Source organism: Enoplosus armatus, chromosome 6 (assembly GCF_043641665.1).
Source record: "Enoplosus armatus isolate fEnoArm2 chromosome 6, fEnoArm2.hap1, whole genome shotgun sequence".
Taxonomy (NCBI): Eukaryota; Metazoa; Chordata; class Actinopteri; order Centrarchiformes; family Enoplosidae; genus Enoplosus; species Enoplosus armatus.
In genome coordinates this window covers 21,188,347-21,214,669 of record NC_092185.1, presented here as the reverse complement: position 1 = coordinate 21,214,669, position 26,323 = coordinate 21,188,347, and the positions used below count along the sequence as shown (strand labels likewise).

General features: G+C 41.5%; 1 protein-coding gene across 2 annotated transcripts; it reads left to right on the top strand.

Annotated features, from left to right (window-relative positions):
* nup93 (nucleoporin 93) lies at positions 1-25,822 on the top strand. 2 transcript variants are annotated; one of them, XM_070907274.1, is made up of 22 exons: positions 1-62; positions 1,416-1,596; positions 2,281-2,398; positions 13,002-13,064; positions 14,785-14,913; positions 16,366-16,440; positions 17,406-17,498; positions 17,643-17,782; positions 17,972-18,104; positions 18,553-18,710; positions 18,856-19,021; positions 19,131-19,224; positions 22,549-22,740; positions 22,837-22,963; positions 23,130-23,202; positions 23,337-23,381; positions 24,112-24,228; positions 24,348-24,466; positions 24,576-24,693; positions 24,813-24,896; positions 25,003-25,131; positions 25,472-25,822. In XM_070907274.1, exons 2-22 carry the CDS (start codon positions 1,418-1,420, stop codon positions 25,580-25,582), a joined length of 2,463 nt encoding a protein of 820 aa, XP_070763375.1. In that variant the 5' UTR covers positions 1-62; positions 1,416-1,417; the 3' UTR covers positions 25,583-25,822. The 2 variants fall into 2 exon arrangements, with proteins under 2 accessions (XP_070763375.1, XP_070763377.1); XM_070907276.1 differs by lacking the exons at positions 1-62; positions 1,416-1,596; positions 2,281-2,398 and adding an exon at positions 7,690-7,848.
* Positions 25,823-26,323: the final 501 nt, after the last annotated feature.

Here is a 26,323-nt window from a genome sequence, read left to right as displayed (position 1 = left end):
TGTAAACACATTCAGCCGAGGAATATAGACAGGACCATACTCTCATCTGTCCTACACAACAGGTATGAAGCTTGTCTGCCTGCAACAGTGTGCAATCAAATATGAAGATTTTTAAGTGGCCGCAACTGCGAGCATGCGAAATAACGTTAGCCGTTAGCCATTTAGCCTGCTGGCTAACTGTTGAGCGCCATTCATTTAGACATAAAGCTAACTAGTGTAGCATACTAACACAGCTAGGCCGGAGATGAAAATTGTTTCAACACGAGATCGTGGTTATAGGTAACTTTATAGGAGACGTTGGTATGTAATTTGCCCTTCTCGACAACTGGAATTACCTTTCAGACTCTCTCTCGCTGTTGTCACAAGTAAGGCGACTTTCTAAACTAGCTAGCCGAGGTGTTGGCATTGTGCTAATGCTAAGCTAATCTGACAACCACAGCACTCAAGGCGCGCGCTGCAGGTGTCATCCTGTTTATGTCAGCTGTCAAAAAGATGTTGTGGTATCTGTATGTCTTTTAAACTCTACGCTGCATATAGTTTCTTCGTTGTTTCTATGGCATGTGCTCTGTTCTTAATACTTTTTTTTATGTGAGGGCGTATGGCAGGTAGATGTGAAATATACAATCTATGACTTGAACAGTGCCATAAACGCTCACATTAAAAGTATCAAGTATAGAACAGATGCCATACAAACTGTGAATTATATGCATCTTCATACACAGTCTGTGTGTCAAGTGGTGAAACACCTAACATGGTTAATCAATATTCCATGTGATAAAGGAATCCTAATTGAAGCAGTTTTGTTTCTGATGTGTCCCTGTAGATTTTCTACTTCTGTAGTTTCACAATATTCAATATATAGACACAGATAGCACATATCTAGTGTATTGAAAGTAGCTATGACCATGGTTAAAGCGCTGCCATGAGGTTGTTTACATGGTTACAAATCCTTCCTGCTGAATTCAATGACTGCTTGAAGTCTACAACCCACAAACATCAGCAGACTCTTGGGACATTATATCCCCTGGTGATGATCTATGTATCGTAATATAGTAAATTCATTTCAGAAGCTGTTTATAGATAAATTAACCAGATGGTAATGTCTGTTTTTGGCTCATCCAGGGAATTAAATACCAGACAAATCAAGGCACTTTATCACAATTAATACAAAAACTCTGCAAATCCAAGAAGTTCTACCCATTGATTTGCAACAGTGCCTTCAATTGCCCAATTTAACCAAATGTGCTGCAGCAGAGAACTTAAACGAGAAAGAAACATGGCATCTCTGTCCCAACTAGTTTCAGACCTCACTTTGTACTATGTACTGTACTTGCCAGCTATTTTTAGATGTAGTCCAAATGTACTGTCTTTGTATTCACTCATTTAAACTCTCTCTCCTTTCTCTCTGTCTAGAGGTATGGATGCAGAGGGTTTCGGGGAGCTGCTGCAGCAGGCAGAGCAGCTAGCTGCCGAGACAGAAGCAGTTTCAGAGCTGCCACATGTTGAGAGGAACCTCCAGGAGATCCAGCAGGCGGGGGAGAGGCTTCGATCCCGCACCCTGACCCGCACATCGCAAGATGCTGCCGACGTAAAAGCGTAAGGAATATGTACCATGCATACAGGGTTATGCTGCACAGTCACAAAATCTCTGTTGTTCCAGCATGTTCCTGTATAGTGCTCACAAAACATTCAAAGACTGTAATACAAATCCTTCTGCTTCTGTAAGATAAACAGTCTTCTGTCATTTACCTCACTTGCCGCTCTGATGTGCCCTTTTTATTCTGTTAATAATAGATAGTTATTGTTTAAATTTTGCTTTTATCAGGGGATGACATTCAGAACCATTTAATATGATACTTTCCTTATTGAATAATCATCTTCTAACCCTGCAAATCCAAATATTAGCGGCACCTTTCCATAGTTCTGTCTCTCATGTCTGAAGATCACACCTTTTTGATTTTTACTTTTAACATAGAATATTGACAATCTTAAATTGGCCATGGATAATATATTATTAAGAAATATAGTAAGATGAGCTTTCATTGAGTCGTATTTAACAGTAGTATAATTTGTTAAACTTTCCTCATAAATGCCTTAACATGAACCCTGTGTAATTTGTTCGGAGTTGAATAGACATGATCTTTTATCAGTATAGTACTGCAATAGTAGCAAAGCCTCTTGTGCCCTCTAGTGGGGGGGACAGTTCATTTTCAGTCTTGCTCTCCTTTAGTCCTACCATTACATTCCTTCATTCTCACCCCCTGTCTGTCTTACTCTCAGGTCAATCCTCCTTGGTTCCAGAGGTTTAGACATCTTCCACATTTCTCAGAGGTTGGAAAGTCTAAGTGCTGCCACCACTTTTGAGCCCCTGGAGCCAGTCAAAGACACTGACATACAGGTATGAATGACCTAATAGGCCTTGAATCCAGCTAGCTGCTAGCTTTGCAGTCTTATGGCACTAGAGAAAGACTCACCAGTAAGTGTTTTTTGTGAAATGCAAAAAGACACAGTCCAATTTATATTGTTTTAGATATCATATGGGTCTTTCTCTAAGAATCCATCTTTGGCTGAGCATACATAGTTCAAACATTGGCTTGCAGTCAGATTGAATTAATAAGATAACAACCAAGAATTATAATTAGTTTTTGGGCCAAGGCATGTAAGTAACGTTAATTAGCTACAGATGATAAAATCTGCCGGCAACAATTGTCCCCTGGATAGTGTGTTAGTTCAGGTCTCAAAAATGTCTGAGTTTGAAATTTGTAAGCCTCCATTTGCTTGAGGCTTGTAGCTAGCTGCTACTATCATAACACACCCTGGACCTTCAACCAAACTGTCACCGGTCGTGTTGCATTGTGGGTAATTTAAATGCTAGGTATTGACAAGGAAGAATTTTTGTGGAATAAAAAAGACAATATGTCTGTCTGTGGATTTTGTCAACGTGATAACGTCACAGCCGTGCAAAATGCAGTCATGAAACAAGTGTGTCGTTGGGATCAAAATGAAGGCCAAGTTTGAAGATGGGTGTGGTCCAAGCAACGGTGCTGGAAGAAGGGGGGTTGGAAGTAGATGAAGGGCCATTGTCCAGCGTTGTGGCTGGTGTGATCCCATCGCAAGATGGTCTCTAGTTAATTTGCAGTGTTCACTTTATTGACAGTACATAATCCTTTACAATGCTCCACTTTGTAATGATTCAACAAGGATCTGTATCCCGGCTTTACCACTTTCTTCCACTTGAAACTGCTTTCCTTTTTACCTCTCTCCTCCTCAGCTTACCCTCTCTCTTCCTCTGGTTCAGAGAAGTTGCTGCATTTCCTGAGCTCCATCTGTTTCTCTCTCTCTCTCTCCATCCCTCCTTTCTACCCTGCTTAATCCTCTGTCTATATCTGATGATTCATCTCTCTCAATCATCATGTCTCGTGCTTTCTTTTCCTCTCTCTATATTTCAGTTTTTCTTCCTTTATCGCTGTCCATCTTTCATTCTTTTACATTTTACTCGTCTTTTTCATCCACATGTCTTTCATTTGTCTTGGTCAGCCGGATATATGCCAGCCTGGGTGGGTTTGACTGACTGACTGGAAGAGCACTTAGCTTCTGGCAACGCGGGGGCACACACTCTGCTCTTGCTCTTTTCCCCTTATTGGTTTACAAGAAGACAGTACATTACAAGGTTTCATTTCAGAACAAATGTGCAATACATCATTCAGTAGAATAATTCTTCTGCTGAGTTACAGACAAAACCACAGCTGCATTTGAACAACCAAATTCCAGGAAGGTGGTGAGGATAAAAGAAAAGTCAGCTGAGATAGTAGCATTGTATTGACATTCATTTTAAGGCCCATATTGTTTAATATATATAGTCCTACAGAGGACATTGATTGAAGATATAGTTAAAAACAGGATCATAGACTAAATGCATAATTGGATAATTGGATAAAAAGCCTCCATCATCTCCATCACATCTGCCTTTCAGTGGTGAAACAAGCCTTTTGTCGTGACAATATTTGAACCTTGGCTAAAATCATAAAGTTGTGATGCTACTTTATCTACCTCATCTACATATATGAATGAACGAAAATATTCAGAACGACTTGCAACACCACAAACTACGCCCTCAAAAATGATAGTGGAGTTGAATCACCATCTCTCTTGCACAATGTCAGTAAAATTAAAAAGGAAGTATTTGTGGTAGATTGCATTAGTAAAGGGGTTTCTACTTTTCGGGTCAGTCAGTGTTTCTGACAAGCTGGCCAAAACAGAGGTGAGCTGCGGCCACCTTGGGAATTCTCTTTTAATTAAGATCATGAGATCATATACAAACAGTTGACTGTAATTGCAAATTGTGATTTTAATCTAACTGGGTGTGTTTGGCTCGATGACAAGGAGCAAGAAAGAAAGCAAGAAATAACAAAACATCAGGGAAAGCTTGTAAGTTCGAAAGTAAGACTACTGAAAGATTGTAAAGTAGAGTAAGAACAAGCAGTGTTACAGTATTTTTAACACACATTCTCAGCCTTACGCATTCCAAGGTTCATTACGCTATAAAGGTACTGGTCTAGTAGTTAAATGTTAGATATCAAAGGAAATTCAAATACTGTGTCATACTGATAAACGCTAGTTAGACGCTAACCAGATAAATATGTATGACTAAACAAAAAGTTCCTCAGAAATCTTAAGTGAAGTATGAGTCAGTGCAGATTCTGTTGTCAGATACTTGGGCCACTGTGCTGGAAAACAGCCCTGTATCAGATACTTTTAATCACTAAAAATAATATATAATAAAGGTAATATAGGTGCCTGGTTTGGACAAAGAAGAAGAATGCATGGAATAAAAAACATCTGGTTCAGTTTGTTTTTTTGAACTGTTCACCGTGAATCCAATAATGTTACAGAAGTGCAAAGTGCTCTTTTAACATGGGACTAACCATAACTGACATGGTTTAAATATTTATTAATTTGAGGTGTGTGTGTTTTGGTATTAACACTCCACTTTGTAACGATTCAACAATGATCTGTATCCCATCTTTGCCTTTTTCTTCCACCTGGTACTGCTTCCCCTTTTCCCTCTCTCCTCCTCCACTTACCTTCTCTGTATTCTAATATTTTAATGATTGAATAATGCTTTAAATGATGCACAGCCATGGGATTGGGGGAGTGCTGGATGTTGATAGACAAAAAAATGCAAACATGCTGTCAGTGTGTGTGTGTGTGTTTGTGTTTCGCATGAGTGAGCTGAGAAGTGCCTCGACTCCATACTGAGGGAATTGGTGTGTGAATGATGTGTCTGTATATATGGCTGAACGCAAATTAGTGAGGGTCTTACTATAGGAGGCTATATAGACACAGAGTCCTAGATTTAGGTCTTCATGGGTATTGGAGTGGCTAGTTATGTGCAGAACACATTTTTACATTTCTGCATGCCCAAGCGTGTAACTTCTTCAGATTCAACAATGAATTTGGTTTGTTAATTTAGGTTTTCATCCCGTTTCTCTCTGTGTATAGTTAAAACGTGAATACATTTGTCTCACAGATGAGTCATTTACATGATACTGAAACACAATTCTTTCAGTGAGCACTTTAGAAAATGTAAGTTATCATTTTGTGGCCCAAGTACTGTGATAAGATTGTATACTTAATTGTGGTCACTCCTATAGGTTGCCAAAATGTTGATGCTTAGTTTCATCTACAGTTGTAATGTGATGGGAGTTTTGTAAATATCATGAATGGTACAGAGTTATGTTGAGTTAACGAAAATGACAAAGTAGTCCAAATGGACGGACATCAACTTATCAATATTTTTCCATATATTGATATGGTTATCTGATTTGGGTTTTTTTCCACGTTGCCCAAGCTACTAGTATTTGTACAGTATACCATATAAGGTTTGGTAGGGGGTTGATTGATTCCAATTATGCTGATAGATTTTTGGTTCTTATCTATAGTATACATGCATGGATGCATGCGTAAACAGGGATTTAGACAGATGTACTCTAGATATCAACAGGAACAGTAAATAAAAAGCATGTTACTTAATAAATCCCCCCCAGTTTTCGACACCCAACCCCAATGCTACCAACACATCTGTGTACAGAATTACTGCCAGCTGTCACGTCATAGCAGACGTCTTTACAATTAAATCTTTGTTCTGTGCTCTACCAGTTTTGCATTTGTACCGTTTGTTCTGTGCGTTGGTGATTGTAATGGATGAATCGCTATGGGTCGGTATTCAGCGCTTCTGGGTTATTTGTTTTCTGTGTCATACAATATTGTATACAGTGGTAAACAAAGGAGGATGACAAATAGAAATAGAGAGAGGCTGAGACAAAGAGGAGGGAAAAATCATGGGAAGTACATGGCAATCAAATGAAAAATATGGACCTAAAAATGAAACTGTAGAAGGCGGAGAGCAGTGCTGGTAGAAAAATGGCGACCAGCTGCATTTTTTTCTGTCTCTGTGTCCTCGTCTCACTTTTCACTGTTCCATCTTTCTCTGCAAGGGTGCTCTCTCTCCTTTCCCTCACCTCGCTCTCTTTCAGTCAATCACTCTGCTTACTCTCCTTTTCTCTTTTTACTTTACCTTCTTTCCTCTCTGATTTTTCCTCTTTTCCTCCCTCTCACCCCCCCACCCCCCCAACCCCTTACATACACACTCGTATCCCTCAGCAGTGATGGCATGCGTTCAGCGGATGCAGTTGGCTAAGCCAAGAGCATCTGCTGAGATAGACGAACACTACTGACATAGCTTTACAGGATGTGTGTGTGTCGTGCACAGGCTCCTTGTGCTGTGTTTGCATGTCTGTATCTGTGTCAGTCGATCGATTGCTGGCGTGTACACTGTCTCTCCGCTTATGAATGAGTGTGTGTCTAGCATAGATTTGGCTGCACGTGGGCGCATGCATTTTCCTCCTGTCTGTGCTGGCCTGCACATATGAATGCGGCTATATGGCATGCGTCTGTGTGTGAATGAGTGTGTGCCAAGTGTACAAGACTACAAGTGGAGGTGTGTGTGTATTAACATGCCCGCTTTGTGTGTGTGCACTGTGATAGTTAGCCTGCATATAGGAATGCCCCCCCACCCTCCTCTTCCCACATGTGCCTCCTAAACCCTTCATTAACTAAACATGACCCTTAAGAGCATGATTAGCCTCATTTCAAGACAGGATGTCGGAAGCCATCAACCGAGGGGGGAAAAATCCATTACTATAATTGCATTGAGCTGAGGGAGGGAGGAGAGGGTGGGGGGAGAAAGGAAGGATGCATAGATGGATAAAAAAGGAAGAAAATGAGTGGGACTGAGAGGGGGGGGCGGGGGAGGCGGGGGGCCGTCAGAGATGCTGGGATGAAGTGAAGGAGGGAGAGAGACAGAGAGGATGAGGGCTGAGGGAGGGGGGGGGGGGGGCAGCTGATGGTAGGAACTGATATTCTATATGAATCCATAGTTCCTTCTCGTGGATCCCCCCTGTGTCTGAGTGCTCAGTTGGTACGGCCCTCCGACAATAAAACCACCTCCAGTGAGTCTTGATGTGGCACTTCCACTCCGCACTCCGGCTCACGCACAAGAGTCACTGGCCTGCTTTCAAACAGGGAAAGGCTGCAAGTGGACCGCCATGCCGGCTCGAAAGGGCACAGGGAACACGCCCCAGCATGGCGGCCACTGCTGCTGCCCTGGCACAGCGACACAGAGGGATGGAGAGGCGGAGGGGCGATGCAGGTCTCCTCGGCTGTCAAAGCCCAGATACCTGGGCACAGACAAAGAAACGAAAAACTATTTTTTACTCTTTCTTGTCTCAGCGTGTCTTTTCATCTGTCAGTCTGTCTGCCAGGCAGGCAGGCGGGCGCTCAACATGAGTGAGTATTGCCTATACACATGGATATGCACACATACACACACACCCACTCACTCACTCACAGACAGGCATGTGTTTTGTCTGTCACACTTTTTTGTCACCTCTCCGTCTTTCTCCATCTCTTGTCTGGTTATGCTACCTTGTCTGTGGCTGTATGGCGCCCATGAGGATGATGATGATGATTGTATAAAATGATTGTTAATGATTGGAGGCAAACATCACTGTCTCAATATATATACACATCTATGTGTATGTAGTACTTTACATAGATGTTTTTGCTACACAGGAAATGAAGGAGTGAAGGGTGGGGTTTCTCACACACACACACACACACACACACACACTCGCACACACTGGTCGGCTCATTGTGTCATGGCAAATGAGGACAGAAAGCCTTCACTTTTACTTTCATGATGACTGGCACAGAGAGCAAGGCTCACTGTCTTCATTTCACCTTTCTACACCATATCTCATAGTGTGTAAGAACCACGAAGCCAGATCGAAGGAGTGAAATATCAGATTTGCTGATTTCTCCGAACATACTGTAAGATTGTGTTCAGGCGCAGACAGTGTGACTATCTTGACCGAGGCTAATGGAATGAGGGCCTGTGTGTGCCGGCACAGAAAACGAGCACATGCGTGCATGTTAACATGCGTACTCAAGGAGACACACACACACACATGCACATTCTAACCAAATACATTAATTTTACAGGATCGATTTTATATGATTTCCTACAATACGGTACCTTGGCATACAATAAGGTGTACTTTTAGAGACGCAGTCAGATGTCCACTGATCTCATAATATCTGCACTTTGTAGCAAATCAGAGACAAAGATTGAAACTTCCATCAGTTGTATTTTCAATTGAAGGCAGACTAGCCCTCGGTTCTACGCTCTTTAGCCAGTTCAGCTTTGATTTCTCGATGCACATCTGCTGTTTGTATTTACCAGCAATGGAGTATTTCCTGATTTATCTGTAATTATTAAATTATTTTCTGTGGCTGTGATCATGTTCCTGTAGAAGCTTCTGGGCTGTCTGGCCAGCAGGCTGTGGGTGTCCACAGTGGCATGCAGATCTCTAAGGATACACAATACAGGGGTGGGGCTACAGTAAATGTACATCTTTAGATGCACCTATTGCCCAGCGCTGAATTGATTGTTGAATGTGATAAGCATGCATTAATCTTCTGCTAAAATGTCTTTTTTCCCTCTGTGGTCTCAATGTGTCAGTGTGGCGTCTTTAATATGACGCATTTTCTCTATTTTATGTATTTTTACCATTTGGGATTGAATGCAAGGAGGAATTGAGGCGTCGGCACAGTGTGTGTCAGACTAAATAACATGCCAGATCTTTTTCGCTGTTTAGTGCTAATCAGAATTCAGTTGTGACAATAGAAACAGTGATTTTGTGCCTTTCTATGATAAAGCTATGAAATCAGAATTTTGTGAAACTGGTCAGCCTCTTCATTGTTGAATTTATCCCTCATCAAAAATGTTCATTAAGGGGGGAACAAATATCCAAAGTTTGTGACAGTTGAATTATACAATTTGAGATCCATTTCTTTTTTTAAGTAATATGTACATCAATCATCAATAACATTTTGAGGCAAAAAGACAATGTTTCTGTGAAAATGACGAGCATTTGCATCTCAGACAAATGGGGAGTTTGGCCACAGCTGTTGGCTTAGTTGTCATTTTACATTTGGCACAAAAAATGTTGTATAGGCAAAGTCGTTGGCAGCGCAATTGCAGCTGGCAACGAAATGACAGCAATGAAAAATCTTTTTCTCCTGTTGTACTTCAGTCGAAGCAAAAATGCTGAGGCAACTGCCCAGCAGAGTCCAGTGTTGCCCAATGCTGCCACCATTGCTTTAGATGCTTTTGAAAAGAGCAGCCCCACCTCCGCGTTTCTGGAAAAGATGTCCGTCTCATTTCCCCTCCTCCAATTTATTGGAAAAACAGTCCTCACCAATGACTAATGCAGTTTCCTGTTCTGTTGTAGTAGATATATCCCTTAAGCCTGTGTTACAACGATTCTATTCTATTCTATACTTTTTCCAGTGCAGCTCTCCAGTGAGCGTTGACCTGAGCTCTCCTCTGGTTAGAGTGGTTAAATATAGACCTATTCTCAGCCTCTCCTGGGGAAAAAAAGTGAGATAAAGAAAGAAAGAAAGAGAGAGGGAAGGAGCAGGCAAAAGAAACCAAGGGTATGAGGAAGGGACCAGAGGGGTAAACGGGCAGAAACTTAATTCTCTCCTTAATTGATTCAAATAGACTAATAGTATTAAACATTTTACAAAGACCAAGTTAGACCTTTTCGTTTTAGCCTTCATAATGCCAGATAATGTCACGCCATGCAACTGCAAAACAGAAAGAGTCGGTTGGTTTCCTTTTGTGTGTCACATCCCGACGAATATACTTTGACTTCTCTTATCAGATGATAGCGCGTCTTCTGCAGCATTGAAAAGAACTTGACACCACTCCAGATTTACTTCATATGCCACCCTTAATATTCTGTTCGTCAGTCCTGCTTCTGCAGCAGCAGTGTGATTTGGAATAAACGCAACACTTCCTGCAATCTAAAGATGTGAAGATGTTTTTTCTCTGAAAAGCGCCAGGGTATTTAGATCAGCACCTGTAAAAGCTTTTTATTATTTCATCCATTTCAGTTGGTGATCCAGTTTAAGAATAGCTCTTAATTGCATATTGAAAGCATAATACATGAAGACCAGGTTAATAGGCCCAGCCAGATCATACATCGTCTTTACACTTTTCTAGCATTGGTAAGGTTTAGTTTTCTATGCAGTAATTATCAGTTACTCGGTTGTGTTTTAGTATTGACATTATTTCAAGAGGTTATTCATGCTTTCATTTGTCAGCACAGAGGGACGGGAATGAACGAGGATTTAGAGGAATGCAATGACAGACAAAGGTGAAGGCTGAGAGCTTGGAGAAAAAGGAAAGGGAGGAAATGAGAGTGAAGTAGGCAGGGGAACAAGCAGGTGGGGACACAGGAGAGAGGTGATGAGAGAGGAGAGGTAGAAGGAGGAGGGAAGCCAAAAGCACCCACATCCCTTTAGAGCAGAGAGTGATCTCTAATCGGCTCAGAGAAATGCTATGTCTCTCACCAGGTGCTTGTTTTTCAAGCTAAAATGATCCTACACACTTCAAAAGCAAAGACAGATGGTGCCACAAAATGTCATCAATGAATTAAAGTGCAATTATTTGACAGAGGGAACAACTTTCCACCAACTTAAGAGGTTATTATGTCAGAGGTAGAAGGCCTTATTTAAACTCTAAGAATACAGCCTATCTCAGGGCTTTCTTGCATAATAAGAAGCAGCAGTGTTTTAATTCACATCTCAGGAATGTTAATTTGCACACAGCAGTTCTCAGCTGGTGTGTTGACCTCCAAGTCAACAAAGCTGACAGAGAATCTAGGATAAACAATTATACTGCAAGCAAAAGCAAAGCATCGTAGACGGTGAAATGTCTTTGTGTTTTCACTTTGTCGCCTCAATTTCGTCACTGAAAAAGGAGTAAAATGACCAAAGATCTACAGTGTACTAAAGCTAATGGCAACTTCACCTGACCATATACACAGCAGAGTCAACATGTTCTTATAAAAGGTTGCCTTTTTTTAGGCCCACTTCACAGATTTTTCTGATCTTTTGAATGATCAATAGTCCTTTTCCTTTTTTAATAGCTAACTAACTAAACTCACTTTTTCAAGGAATTTTATGTGTTATTTTGGTAGCCAAGGACTCAAACTAAGGGTAAAGCACTTAAACGTAGTACTCATGTTATACCAGTGCTAAATAACTGATATGCATTTGAAACTATTTTCAGACATTTTGTAGACAAAACACTTAATCGGGAAAGAATCAGCAGATTAATACACGATGAAAATAATCATCAGTTGCAGCCCTATTGATAAAACTAAATAAGTCATTAAGACATCGACGAGGCCTCTGGTAATGATCAGTGAGCAAAAGGATAGATTAATCAATATGTTTGTTTAGGTGCTACTAATCAGTGAACACTACAACATTTGTGGTGAAAGTGTGCCTTGAAATGACTTAGCATGCTTATGTGCACATGATTATGTGCTTCTGATATGTTCTTCTAATTGACATGGCAATGTTGGTGATGTCAATGTGAACCTGGTTATGATGAAAGATCATGTTTTTATTCCCACATTTTTATCGTTTGACTATTGTTTTCATGTGAAATTGTGTCTCCTGGTATCAAACTGGATGTAGCTATGAATATGTTGTCATCAGTTTGATGACAGGAAAGGCTCTTTTGTCAATATTTCTGAATAAAGAGACGTTCCTTGGCACTGACTCATTTGCAGCTAATGCGCCGTCATTGTCCATGTATTAAAACGCTACACATGTATCGTGATATTCTGCCCAGGAAAGAAGAGGTTTATTATATCGACATCTCATTTTTAATGATTGTAGTTTTTGATACTCTTGCATTTGCTTTAAGAGGACAATGATGCATACAGCGTAGCCACCATTTTGGGGTTTACTCAACATGTCTGTCCCTTATGCACATCCGCGTTCACTGACTTTCCTTCTGAAGAGCGCTGTCGTGTTCTCTCCTGCGTACTCCAGTTGTTACATAAGTACCGCTTACTCACAGATCTTTTGTATAAGATAAGTAGTTTTATTATCAGTTGAGTAGAATGTGAAAAATGACCATTTTCATAGGAAAGGTCCGGAGAAGGGGGAGTGCAGGGGCAGCCATTTTGAGATGACACCAAAATGGAGGCTATGCTGACTGCTGTCTCATAACAAAATGGCGTGTGAAAAGCATGGACACTTCTTTGGCCTGCCTCTACGTCTGTATAAAACGGCGACCATATGTTTGACTAATCCTGACAGTGCATGGGACTAGGAAGGGCAGAGAAAAATAGGATGGAAAATTGAGAAGTAGCTTCTATCTCCCGTAGTGCAAATGACTGTGCGCCTGCTAAATCTGTCCCCCTAGAACTGCATACGGTTTATCTCTGCTTCAGTTTGTCCTAAGTGTTCGAGCTAATATCTCCTGCTTTCTCTCTCTGTCTTTTCTCTGTGTGTGTGTTTGTCACGCATCTCGTCCTCTCCCTCTGTCTCCCTGTCTGTCTCTGCCTCATCCACAGGGCTTCTTGAAGAACGAGAGGGACAACGCCCTCCTGTCAGCCATCGAGGAGTCTCGCCGCAGGGTCAGTATCTGCCCAATGTCTGATTGCTTCTCAGGTTGAAAAAGAGCTAAATATGGATGTCGGAATCTAAATCCTACAGTGTGGGAAACCAGTTCAAAGGCACCTCCGGATTCAGACAGGCCTACAAAACCCACATCTCAGTATTAGTTTCATTATTGGTCATTCTTTACAAGTAAAATGGTTTGAATTTTAAAAGGACAAGATGCAGTAATTAGACTCTATAGTCACAGACAGTCGTAGTTCTTTGTTTGCCTCATATTTAGTTTTACAGAATCCGATGAGTTTTCAGCACTGCACAGTGTATTAACATTAGCACATCACAATATAAGAACACTTAAAAACCCAATTTTTGTAATTTCTGCTTGCTGTGATCTAAAAGTCCTTCTGGTGTGAACCTTTAGGGAATGGTTTTGAAATGGCTTCCCTGATGTGCAGAGCTAATAGGCCCTGCGTTTAATTAGCTGCCGTTCCCATTATCTCTCTCTGCTCCCTGAGAGAGGAAAAAGGACTTGTGTGTAAGGGTGGAAAACTCAAATGCACTGAAGATTAAAAAAAGAAAGTGGATGTTAAAGATTTCTATCTGACTGATGTACCTTTTACATCACATGAAATGTGTGTGATTGGGCTAAATGACATATTTTATCTGAGTTGTCCAGTCTCACAACTGCTTGACATGAATATTATTATAACATTGTCACTGTCGTTTTTTAAGGCGTATACCGATATTTGAGAGTTACAAAAGTCAACTGTTAAAAAAATTTGTTAAAGAATTGTGAAAAAGAGATATGTATTAAGCGGGACATTTTACAGTTAAAAGATAAACCAGTGCAATTCTTTCTAGACAAACAATGTATGTAATGGAAACAATTTTTTTTTTTAAATTACCTCACATTTAGCTGCAATATCTTCATTCCGTCATAGTTGCTGATAATGCAACTATGATGGCAACTATGACATCCAGGCAGTGACCAAGTTAACCATTAAAGTAAATGGAAGCTGTGGTCTACATTTGTATCTCCCTGAGCTGGAGATTGGAAGGATTCAATTATCTCACGTTCCCATTATCTCACTTTGAGTCTCTGTGGAGAGTTAAAATAGACTTCACTGTGTCCTGGTGGAGAAGTACAATCTTGACAGGGGTCTGCTGCTAAATCTGGTGTGTGTGTGCGTGCGCGTGTCATAGATAAGCCCAATTTACATAATGTTCTGCATGTGTGTACCCTAGGTTGTCTGGCTACTGGAGAGAATTCTTCTTGTACTAAATCAGCTGCTACAATCTATTCTGCCCTCCTGATGCCGATATACCCACTGTGTGTGTGTGTGTGTGTGTGTGTGTGTGTGTGTGTGTGTGTGTGTGTGTGTGTAGGGCAAGATTAAATGTTTAAGTTGGTAGTATTCATACATAGAACAACAAGTTAAGATCAACAGGAACTGTATAATCCCCCCCCCCCCCGGGGATCAATAAAGTATTTCTGATTCTGATTCTGAACATTTAGGCTCATCTCAAAACATTAGAAACTAGGTGCATAAATGAATGATGATGATAATAAAGATATTTAGCATCTAGCATGTGAGGCAAGGCATTATGATTTAAAGTATCGTGTGTCTGTCAAAGTCTGTTGTGGTTCATTTGCATGTTACACGCAAACACGCAAAATGTAAGGAGGCCTAACCTGTGTGTCGTAATACAATGAGTATGATTGGGTGCCATATGTTTCAGACGTTCCTGTTGGCTGAAGAGTACCACCGCGAGTCCATGCTGGTCCAGTGGGAGCAGGTGAAGCAGAGAGTGTTGCACACGCTACTCGGAGCAGGAGAGGACGCACTGGACTTCAGTCAAGATGTGGAGGTACAGGACACACAACACAGAGCTGGTTTAGGAGGAAGGACCTCCACAGTTCGCAGGGAGACTACTGCAGAAAAATATATCTTTACCAAGAGAGACAAACGGTCTCAGTCTGCTAAACACCTTAGATGTCATTGTTTTGCCTAAAGGGGAAGCTAATCTTGATTTTTCAGAACACTTGCTGCGGACTACAGAGGTTTAAATTCCTTACTAAAGGTTGATATTATATATATATCGGGAAGTCGGCTAATTTGAGGTTGTAGAATTCACTGCCTCATGGACAGCCCTGCGTAGGCTCTCCTCTGTTTGTCATAGAAAATGAATACGTTTCTTTAAAGAAGATGCAGGTCCACCACTGCTGCTTTTTAATAATGACGAGGCCAGAGGAAATGACAGATTTTGCCTTTCCTAGTGTTTTATAGGGTTGAGATTACAGGTTTCACTTCCAGAGTGAGTCGGTTAACCTACCTTCTGATATTCTACAGTTAAATAGCTCATTTCTAACTTATTTTAAATCACTCTGTTTACTTCTCAGTGTGTCTACAATATAGTGGATTTATCAAATAAAACCTCATTTTAGTGACTAAAGTTGTCAAAGATATTACGTTGTTTATTTCTGTGCAAAAAGCATTGAGCAACAGTGTCATTGCTTTGCCAATTCATTATTTATTTATTTATTTTTACTTTTTATTTATTTTTCAAATGCAAAGACAATACAACAATACAGAAACAACAAAAAATAAAATAAAATGAATAGAGGGGGTACTACTCTCTCTTTTTCAGACTAACATGATGCACATTTCCTTTTGTATTCGGTCCATTTTCCCCAGTGTTGTTCATGGAGACCTGCTTTGATCCTTAAATAATGAGCCAATTTTTCCACGGAGCATATTTCCTCCACAACATCTAGCCACTGTCCCCGTCGAGGAGGGTCGCATTTCAACCAGTTCCTTGTGATCGCCTTTTTACCTGCCAGTATCAGGATTTTGAAGCTTTGCCAATTCATTTGATCACACAAACACACAAAAAAAACAACCATATTGTAATGTATTTTAACTTCTTGGACTGAATATGTCTACTTAAAAGCAAGTCTCAAGTCTCTCAAGCAGATTTCTTGACAATGTGTACTCATAGCCGTCTACACACTCATCTAAACTAACCAGAATAACTGTTTCATCTGAGACTCATAGATACTATTTTTATCTTCTCCCTGAGTAAAGTAAAAGACTTTCATCCTCGTGTCGTCCTGTGAGAGCCCATCCCAGCATGCATTGGGCAACAGGCATGGAAACACTGTGGACAGGTTGTCCTTCTATCTGGGCTGGAGAGACTCTCAAAAGGCAGAATATTCCGTTTGAAAAAGCTGCTAATTGATGATATCACATTAGATGCTTTTAGCTTCATTTAACTTCTGTGTGCGGAATATTTATTCTGTTGCCTCTCTGGTTATTGTAGCCCAGCTTTGTGAGTCAAGTCACAGCTCCAGGAAGGAGTGCTTTGGACAGCGTGGAGGTGGCTTATGGACGACAGGTGAGACGCCGTCATTCTAATCATTCAATCATCACACAGTTTCTAAATAACAACAAAATCTTTTGTATTTTTATAGTGTTACTTATCAGCTGACATATGCTGACATCTGTGATAAGCTAATATTACCCTTTGATTTATCAGTCAGACATTAGTGTTTTTTTTATTATTTTGTTAAAGATAATCATCTGTGACAAAATGTGGAAATTAAGGGAGAACATCTTCATAGTTATTATATTAAAAGAGATGATATATCTGGCTGTGGTATCTTCTGTTTCATCTACTAAATGAACACTCAGATGTTTCAACTAACCAGTGTTCATACCAACGTAACGCTGTTGATACTTAAATCCAAAGAAATGAATGGGCTGTAGTTAACGTGAGTCGAACACAGATGTGGAAACTGTAACTCGACCGCAGTCAGAGTCTGTTTGTGATGCCCTCTGTCTGATCGTTAAGCTAAAATGGGGTCACAGCTAGACAGGAAGTGCCAGATCAAAGATATCGATTGATTGGGTAATTCTCTCTCTCTCACTCTGTCTCTATGTCTCTCTAGCATCCCTCCTCCCTCATCATCATCCTGTCTGACCTTCTCTTTCCCTCTCTGTTTGTCTCTGCTCTGCTACATGACGCAGTACTTTAAATGTGGCTTTCCCTCCGACCATGTGTCGACACATTGCGTGCGGCGTCATTTGTCTAGTTTTTGTTATCCTCTTTGATGACCTTTTAAACATTTTGATTCTTTTTTTCTTGTTTTTTGTTGTGAACCATTTCACTCGATGGCCGTAGGGTTTGCTTTTAGTTTTGAAGCTGCGGATGGAGTTGTAGGCGGATTTCACATCTTTTCAAACATTAACTTGCAAATGTAGAAATTAAACCTGAAAATTGAGCATTTGACAATTTGGGGAGCTAATCAACTATAACTTTTTTTTGTCTTTTGCTCCATTTATCACCATCTCTTCCTCCAGATTTACATTTTCAATGAGAAGATAGTGAATGGTCACATTCAGCCTAATCTGGGAGATTTATTTGCTTCTGTAGCAGAAAGCCTGGATGACAAGGTAAGAATGTTGTCCTTTCACATCTGCTATCACCATGAAATTAACTTTTGTTTTCAGATTGAATTCTTTTGTCCTCTGCAAACGTATAGGTTAGTCTTATGGTTTGTTTGCTCTTTACACGTCTTTATGTTCCCTTCCCTCCAGAATGTATCAGACATGTGGCTGATGGTGAAGCAGATGATGGATGTGTTGCTCGTTCCAGCCAGGGATGCTCTCAAAAGTCGCACCTCGGTTGAAATGCAAATTGCCTTTGTACGCCAGGCGCTCGGCTTCCTTGAGAACAGGTAGCTGGGCTTGTTGGTACAGTGGTTGGTCTTGTTTTTGAAGGGGTTAAACTTTTAGTGGATCTAAGTTAGCACCGGACTTACAAAGCCTAAATTTAAGCTGAACTGCATCATGATGGTGAACTCAATGTGTCTGTGTGTCTGTGTGTGTGTGTGTGTGTGTGTGTGTGTGTGTGTGTCTCCTCCCAGTTATAAAAACTACACCATGGTAACTGTGTTTGGGAACCTCCACCAGGCCCAACTAGGAGGAGTCCCAGGAACGTACCAACTAGTCCGCAGCTTCCTCAACATTAAACTACCAGGGCCCCTGCCTGGCATGCAGGTAACACACACACACACCGACTTTGAAGCTGCCAATTATATTAAGTATACAGAATGTCTTTTTTTTTGGTAAACCTGTCAGTATCTAATCCACATTCTTATCCTAGCTCACTGATATTTGTAACCAACCAGGGGCTGGTACATGATGAGTTTATTAGAAAAAGCTTAATTTATGTGCAGGTCAAAAACACGAAGAGTAAATGTTTTCTTCAGCCTTCACTTATAAAACATCAACAGGCACACGTACACCGATAGTGTCCAAAACATATTCAACCTCAACATTACAAATGTTGTGGCGAAATGTTTGCAAATTGAGAAACTGACGTGATAACCCTGGTCACGGCCTATACGCAGCCAAAGGCACACTATGGGGACAGAGTCTTTATTTGAAATGTATGCTGAATGGAATATTGTCACCGGTGTATTAAATGTCCGTGTGTGTGTGACAGGATGGTGAGATAGAGGGCCACCCGGTGTGGGCTGTGATCTACTACTGTCTGCGCTGTGGAGATCTGAATGCAGCCATGCAAGTTGTGAACAGAGTGCAACATCAGCTGGGAGACTTCAAGACCTGGTTTCAGGAGTACATGAACAGCCCTGACAGACGGTGAGAGCGCCTCAGCTCCTTTTCGTCATGTGTTGTTGTTCATGTATATGTTGAGATGCCCACCTAGGTCAAGGAAGGTCAAACCGTATTGTAAATCTCTGCCTTCTCCTTTCTTCTGTTTTGCCTCTGGATCCCTTCGCTGCAGCCTTTCCCCGACTTCAGAGAACAAGCTTCGTCTCCACTACCGCAGAGTGCTGAGGAACAGCGCTGACCCCTACAAGAGAGCCGTCTACTGCCTGATTGGGAAATGTGACATCAGTGATAACCATGGAGAGGTGGCAGACAAGACTGAAGATTACCTCTGGCTTAAGGTATGGTATACTAATGATCACCATTTAAAGCTTAGTTAGTTCCAAAACTTCACTGTTGGCAATCCCTGGACTATTTTTACATAGTGAGTACCATGTTGTGTCCCTGCAGTTGAACCAGGTGTGTTTTGACGATGACGGCAGCAGCTCTCCTCAGGACAGACTGACCCTGCCACAGCTACAGAAACAGCTGCTGGAGGACTATGGTATGGAGCTGCATTTCTGTTTCACTCTGTTTCTTTGTGTGTCCCCCAGCTCTACAAATAACCACAAATATTCACACTTTAGTTGCTTGACAGTTATGATACAACCACATCACTTTGCCTCCCCTCCCACCTCTTTTTTCCTCCATAGTACTGTACATAGAAGCTGTTGTAGAGGGGACACAGATGTGTTCATGCATGCTGTGTGCCCCCTGTGGAATAGACTGTCCTTGGGTAACCTTTGGCTCATTGCCTCATGTGCTGTCCATTGTAAATTGTGACTGTAGATTTTACTTTACCTTTTACTTTAAAAGAGACAGACAAGGTTAAAGCAGAGCACCTGTGGGTGCAGAGCAGGTAAATGAATAAAGCAACTTTCCAGTTTTACCCAAATTCTATTTAAGGAAAGCACCAATCAGCTTTTTCTCTCCTGATGCCTCCACTCAGGATATCTGCCGATACAGAGTATCGATCTGATACTTTTTTTCCCCAAATTGGAAATCTGTTGTTGATGTAAGGTAACATGAGACCAGGGATTTCTGTGGCACTAGTTCGCAGCCCCCCATGACTGAGGGAATGTCACTGAAACACTGAATTTTATATTGACATTAACGGAAAAAATGAATTCAATGTGGATCAGCCACATCATGGCTCATAACCTGATTCGCCTAATTAGGTCAGTATTGTCGCCAGTGCTTGTGGATTGTATCAGTACGTCCCTTTTGCATCCTGTTTTCTTTACTTCAGTGTTCTCTGTAATTCCCAGCTTGAGACAGCCTGAATCGTACACTCACTAATTTGTTTTCCTTGTCCATTAACTTATGCTATGAATACGCATACAAAACTATTGTTCTTATGATGTTGCTAATAGTGTATATTATAAACTCAAATAGCAAAATTAGCAAAACAGCTGGATCTGTAATTTTCTCTACTGTAAACTTTCCTTTGAAAGTTTCCATTGAATGATAACGTCAATGTTCCTCAACAGAGAAACACACGAGTCTCCTGGGTAAACTAAAGCAAACAGATATAAATATTTCAGCTTTGTTTCTGAAAACTGAAAATAATGTTTCCTTCACTTTGGTTTGGTGAACAGCTCTAAACACTACAGCATCCTTGAACCTCAGCAACTGTTGCTCTAGACAACAAGCCAGCCAGAAGTGTGACTCAGAGCGGTAGCAAATTCAGATCACTTTGTCATTGTAGGCTGGAACAAAAGTTCATGAGTTTGTGTAAGACTGAGCCAGAATCTGTTTGTGAATCGATTTTTAAACTGCCAAATGTAGAAATAGCAACACAGCTGCTCATCTTTTGTACTCATGATTCAGCCAGGAGAGTTTCTTGCTTGGAAGTGCTACAACTGCCAGTCACCTGCTGTCTGTGCTGAAAACTCAATAATGCCTCCCACTTCGTCTCTCTTATCAAATGCCTTCGGTGAAGTCAAAAGGAACAGCTGCAGCTTAAACTCTGGGAACACTGAGTGGGTAAAAACATTCAGTGTGCTTGAAACAAACTAGGTCGTCCAATGTGTCGTCTAACCACGCCTCCTCTGGCTGCATCACACTGCCTCCCTGATCTCTCTTCAAGAATTCTGTGTCGTTGATGTCACAACACAATGAAAATTACAAGAGGGACAAGGGGCACACTTTTGGATAGTCCCCCAACCCTTGAAGGCATTCATGGTGTTGCACGTGGAATTGTACGCGAGAAAAGTGGCAGTGTTTTTTGTGAAAGTTGAGGAGGCCGCTTCTCCCAAGAGAAGCTCAAATCCTGCATACAGTTTTTTAACCTCTGCACACCTTCTCAATCACTGCATGAAGTGGGAATGCTTGTCAGATTGTTTCGCAAACTTACAAAAATTGCTGGACACAGTCGGGCGCCTGATCCCACCCCCTCACATTAGAGTAAACGTCCCGTGCTCTAAGTGACAGTAGAAGTGAAGCCGTGATCTGTTTGACAGACTTTGACTTTGATTTTTCACCCATTGCAAAATAAAACTGCCCTCTTAAACAACCACATGCCCCCTGATACGCACACACAAAAAGGGGAGCGTAAGGGCATTCGGCCTTCATTCCCACATATTGAGAAAGCACAGTTCTCTCCCCTGGGTGTTGCCTTCTCCACAGGCCGATCCTGCTCCGTTCAGATAAGACTGCACTCTTTTCCTCTCCCAGTAGCCCTCACCCTCTCCCATTCCCCCCTCTCCCACTCTCTCTGCGCAGTGGGAAGTACAGCCTGAAGCCTCGTTCTGTTTTCTCTCCGCTGATCGGCTCCCTCACAGCGTTCCTTGTTGTCCTCCATCTTGCTTCACAGCGGGTCATAAAGCCCAAAGCCTCTCTTCAGTTCTCTCACATTCTGCCAGCCTCGCCTGTTCTCTGTTTCTGTGTCCTTCATTCGCTGCATCTCCGTCCCTTTCTTTTATCTGTTATCCCTCTCCCTCCTCACACCTGCACCGTTGTTTTCCCTCTTTCCTCCTACTGATTTTTGTCCTCTTTTACATGCTCTCTCCTTGCACATGCATTTGTTCTTTCTCATTCCTTGTTTGCACACTCTGCTGCAGCCCCCCCCCCCTCACACACACACACCCTTATCTCTTCTCCTTCGTCCTTTTTCTTCTCTTCATCGCTCTCTCCCTCTCTCTTCATCTCTCATGCGCTTTCGCTTTTTGAACTAAAGTGCTGTAAGTCTGAGATAAGGCTATAAAATGGCTGACATGGTCCACCCTGTTCTACTCCTCAAACTCTCCGCCAGCAAGAGGATTAAGGATTATAATTAAAAAGTAAACTTGATGACTAAGTACCTGCGCTTGACAAAATGTTTTCAAATTCGTACATGTTAGTTGCCATAGCAACTGTCAGAAGTTGACGTGGCATGTATAGGCCGTGAGTTAAACTGGTGCCTATTACAGAGACATCAGAGTTTCTAAAGTAACTGTCAGATAGCCGTCAATTTCTTTTTATTAAACACTGAAACACCCACACAGGTGATTTTAATTATTTTCCATAATTAGACCTCTACTCAGGATAGTGTGATTGTGGACACACTGTGCTCCTCTCTCTCCTTTCTCTACTTTTAACTAACTCTAGTTTTAACTTAGTTTGTCGGCTCCGTGTAGGAAGTTAATATTCTGCTGCTGCCATGAGAATTTGGTGTGGTGGGCTGCTTAATGTTGTTGCCATATTGTTCTTTGCTTGTTTGTCTTGTAGAGAATGTATTTGTCCCAGAGTAAAACTTTATTCTGAGCGTAATTTAAAACATTTTTAGAAGTGTTTTTTCAGTCTCATCTAAACACTAACACCTCCCTCTCTCTTATCTTTTGTCCAACAGGAGAGTCCCATTTCTCTGCGAGCCAGCAGCCCTTCCTGTATTTCCAGGTGTTGTTCCTGACAGCTCAGTTTGAGGCGGCGTTGGCTTTCTTGTTTCGCGTTGAGAGACTTCGGAGCCACGCTGTGCACGTGGCCTTGGTCCTGTATGAGCTTGGGCTGTTGCTGAAGTCATCTGGCCAAAGCGCTCAGCTGTGTGAGTGTATAATTTAACCTTTTATTTTGTAAGGTGGTGCAGACACTTCAGAAAGAAATTTCAGTTAAACAAAATGTGTTCACCTGTCATCTGTAGTGAGTCAGGAGCCCGGCGACCCTCCTATGGTGCGCCGCCTCAACTTTATCCGTCTGCTCATGCTGTACACTCGCAAGTTTGAGTCCACTGATCCACGGGAAGCCCTGCAGTACTTCTACTTCTTACGGTAAGTAACAGTCCGATAAACATCCTGTTTTGTGATTTTCTACCCTATAGTATACAGATAGTTTGTAAAGGGAGAGCAAACGTTATGATTCAACTACTGCTTGTATCTAGCGCTGTTCACCATAATGCCTCTGATTCAAATTTCTACTGTATGTGTCGTTCTGCAGCAACGAGAAAGACAGCCAAGGAGAAAACATGTTCATGCGTTGTGTCAGTGAACTCGTTATTGAAAGTCGAGAGGTGAGTGACCCACATTTATATAGAGACCCCCTTTTTGAAATTATATTGTATAATACAGTTGTACCTCTTTCTCTGCCATTACAGTGAATACTTGACATGTTTTTGATGTGGTCTTTTTGACGACTTTTTTACAGTTTGACATGCTGTTGGGAAGATTAGAGAAGGACGGCAGTAGGAAGGTAGGAAGATCGTGACTTTGGTATCTCATCTCATCTGTGGTTGTTGCATTTCTATGACACGCTTTTGCCTTTCACCTGCTCTCCAGACACGTCTTTCTCTGCTTCACATTTTTGTTCTGTCACTCTTTGTCTCTGCTCTATGTGGGGGTTTCAGTCAGTCAGACAAGGACAAATCTTCCCTTCCCTTCAATATGTGTCCTACATGTTTTGACACTCCCTGTTTAGCAGCACTCTGTTCCACTGTCATAGATTACAAAGCTCCTCACAATGCTTCATTGTAGCCTTTGCCTCCTGAGTTTCTTGACATTTCTCACCGTGCCTGCAGCACTCTTTTATGCCTTTTATTCCCCTCACATTCACATCTCTGTATGTTTCATCCCACCCACATAACAGACTGTGTTAACTGTGTTAACTGTGTTGCCAGACTGATGTGAATCTGTTACCTACCTACGACTGTCTGATCGGGGATTGCACTACAGTATATCAACAACTGAGCTAATGACGTGTTAAATGAATATCATAGTGGTGGTTTATTATGTACAGCACATACATAGACTTTCATATTTTACAGCATATGATTATAAGATGAACAACACTACAGATTACAGTTTGCTGGATTTGAGTATTATGAAGGCAACATTACCAACAACCCAAGGATAGTTACCCTCTGCTCTACCATCAGAACTGTAGTATGCTCAGCCTCACTCTGTTCCTCTCTCCTCCCCTCCAGCCTGGAGTCATAGATAAGTTTGCCGGGGACACCAGAGCTATCATCAGCAAAGTGGCTCTAGAGGCTGAGAACAAGGGCTTGTTTGAGGAGGCGGTCAAACTCTATGAGCTGGCCAAGGTGAGCAGAGCTTTCTTGGTGATCTCTGCATCCGTATGATGCTCAGTATTTCTGCAAAGCTGCTGTCATTTGCAGCTGTTGGTTTTGAGTCGTCTCTCTTTCTATTTGTCTCTGAGTAGAACCCAGATAAGGTGTTGGAGCTGATGAATAGGCTGTTGAGTCCAGTCATTGCCCAGGTCAGCGCGCCCCAGTCCAACAAGGAGAGGCTAAAAAATACTGCAGTGGCTATTGCTGAGAGGTAAGGACACACACACACACACACACACACACACGCTGTGCACTAGTTTAAATCTAATAAAGAGCATCGTATAAATGCCTAAATGCCTCATTTCCTCTTTCCACTGCAGGTATCGTTCTCAGGGCGTAGCAGGAGAGAAGTCTGTCGATAGTACTTTCTACCTGCTGTTAGACTTGACGACGTTCTTTGATGAGTACCACGGAGGTCACGTTGACAGAGCCTACGATGTGAGTTCCGCTCTGAGAACAAAATGTGATACCATGATTACTATAATGGAGTGATGATATTGTGTTGATTATGTGAAGCTCCTCTGTTAATGTCGTCCCTCTCTGGGTTTTTCTATCAGGTGATGGAGCGTTTAAAGCTCCTTCCCCTCAGTCAGGACAGTGTGGAGGAACGAGTGGCTGCTTTCAGGAACTTTAGTGATGAGGTGAGATCAAGATCTGAACACTCAGAAGGGACTCTCGGGCTTTCTCGCGATACACAGCGTTCTTCTTTGCCTCTCTTTTACCTCAGAATTTCGTCTGTGTCCCCAGGTGCGCCACAACCTGTCTGAGGTGCTCTTGGCCACCATGAACATTCTGTTCACGCAGCACAAACGCCTGAAGGGGGCGCCAGCAGGCACACCGGGACGACCACAGAGGACCATAGAGGACAGAGACATGGTGAGGAGACGGACTCTGTTAGAGCAGAGGGACAAACTGAAACAGCTGAAAGGGATAAATAGTAAATTCAAGCATAATAAATACTGGATTTTTAAGGCCAATACTAATATTGATACTTTGGAGTTTCAAAATATTCTCACAATATAATCCCTAACCCTAACATAATCACAAATTACATTTTTAAATTGAAAAATATGTATTGTGACCCATATATTGAGCATGTTTGTACTGCAGTTACTAATATGGTCATATATACACTGATACCAATATATGTGTGATATTACAAACACTGTAAAACGCTCTACATGCCTTCTTCTCCTTCTTCTTCTTCTTCGAACAGCAACTCCGCAGCCAGGCCAGAGCCCTGATCACATTTGCTGGCATGATTCCCTACAACATGGCCGGAGACACCAATGCAAGACTGGTGCAGATGGAATTATTGATGAACTGAGACAATGTCAACACACACACACACGCGCACACACACACACACACACACACACGCACAGATACATCTACCTTCCTGACAACCAGAAGCCTTTTGGCTACATAGTCATGTTCATACACGCTCGCCTGTCTGCCATTTTGTTTTGTATAGCAGTCTACATTCATCCTTATATCACCCATCTGAGTTCCTGTTGATTGTCAGTCTGTTCTTTTTGTTCTGTTGTTTTTCCATTTTGTTATTTCATATTTGTATCTTTGATGATTTGGAATAAAAAAAAAAGAAGTTTACTTTTCAGTTGTCTTTTTATTTTAAACCTCTTTATGTCATTACATTTACCTTTTTTTTTTATTTAGCCTCATTTTTGAAATTCATTATGTTTTCACACTAATTGTTGCATGTGCAGAGCAGATTTTCATAGAAAGATAGAGTCACAAAGGACAACACAACAGTTCTGTATCTACTATGAAACTTAATTCAAAGTCTTTTTTTAAATCGAATATTTATTATATCAATTTTCAATTGACACATCACACATTTTCCCGCAGCTGTTCCAGCTTGTTTTCTCAGGTTGTTGCTGTGGTGGATTTATTCCACCTTTTGAACTCATTAGTCATTAACTCATGAATAAATGATAACCAAACAAAGCACAGCTGACACAATAATTAGTGCAGCTGAAAGAAAGGTAATTGTGATTTTGCGTTTGATTATTCATAAACGTGTTCTCAGGGACAGTCAGCAGTCGAA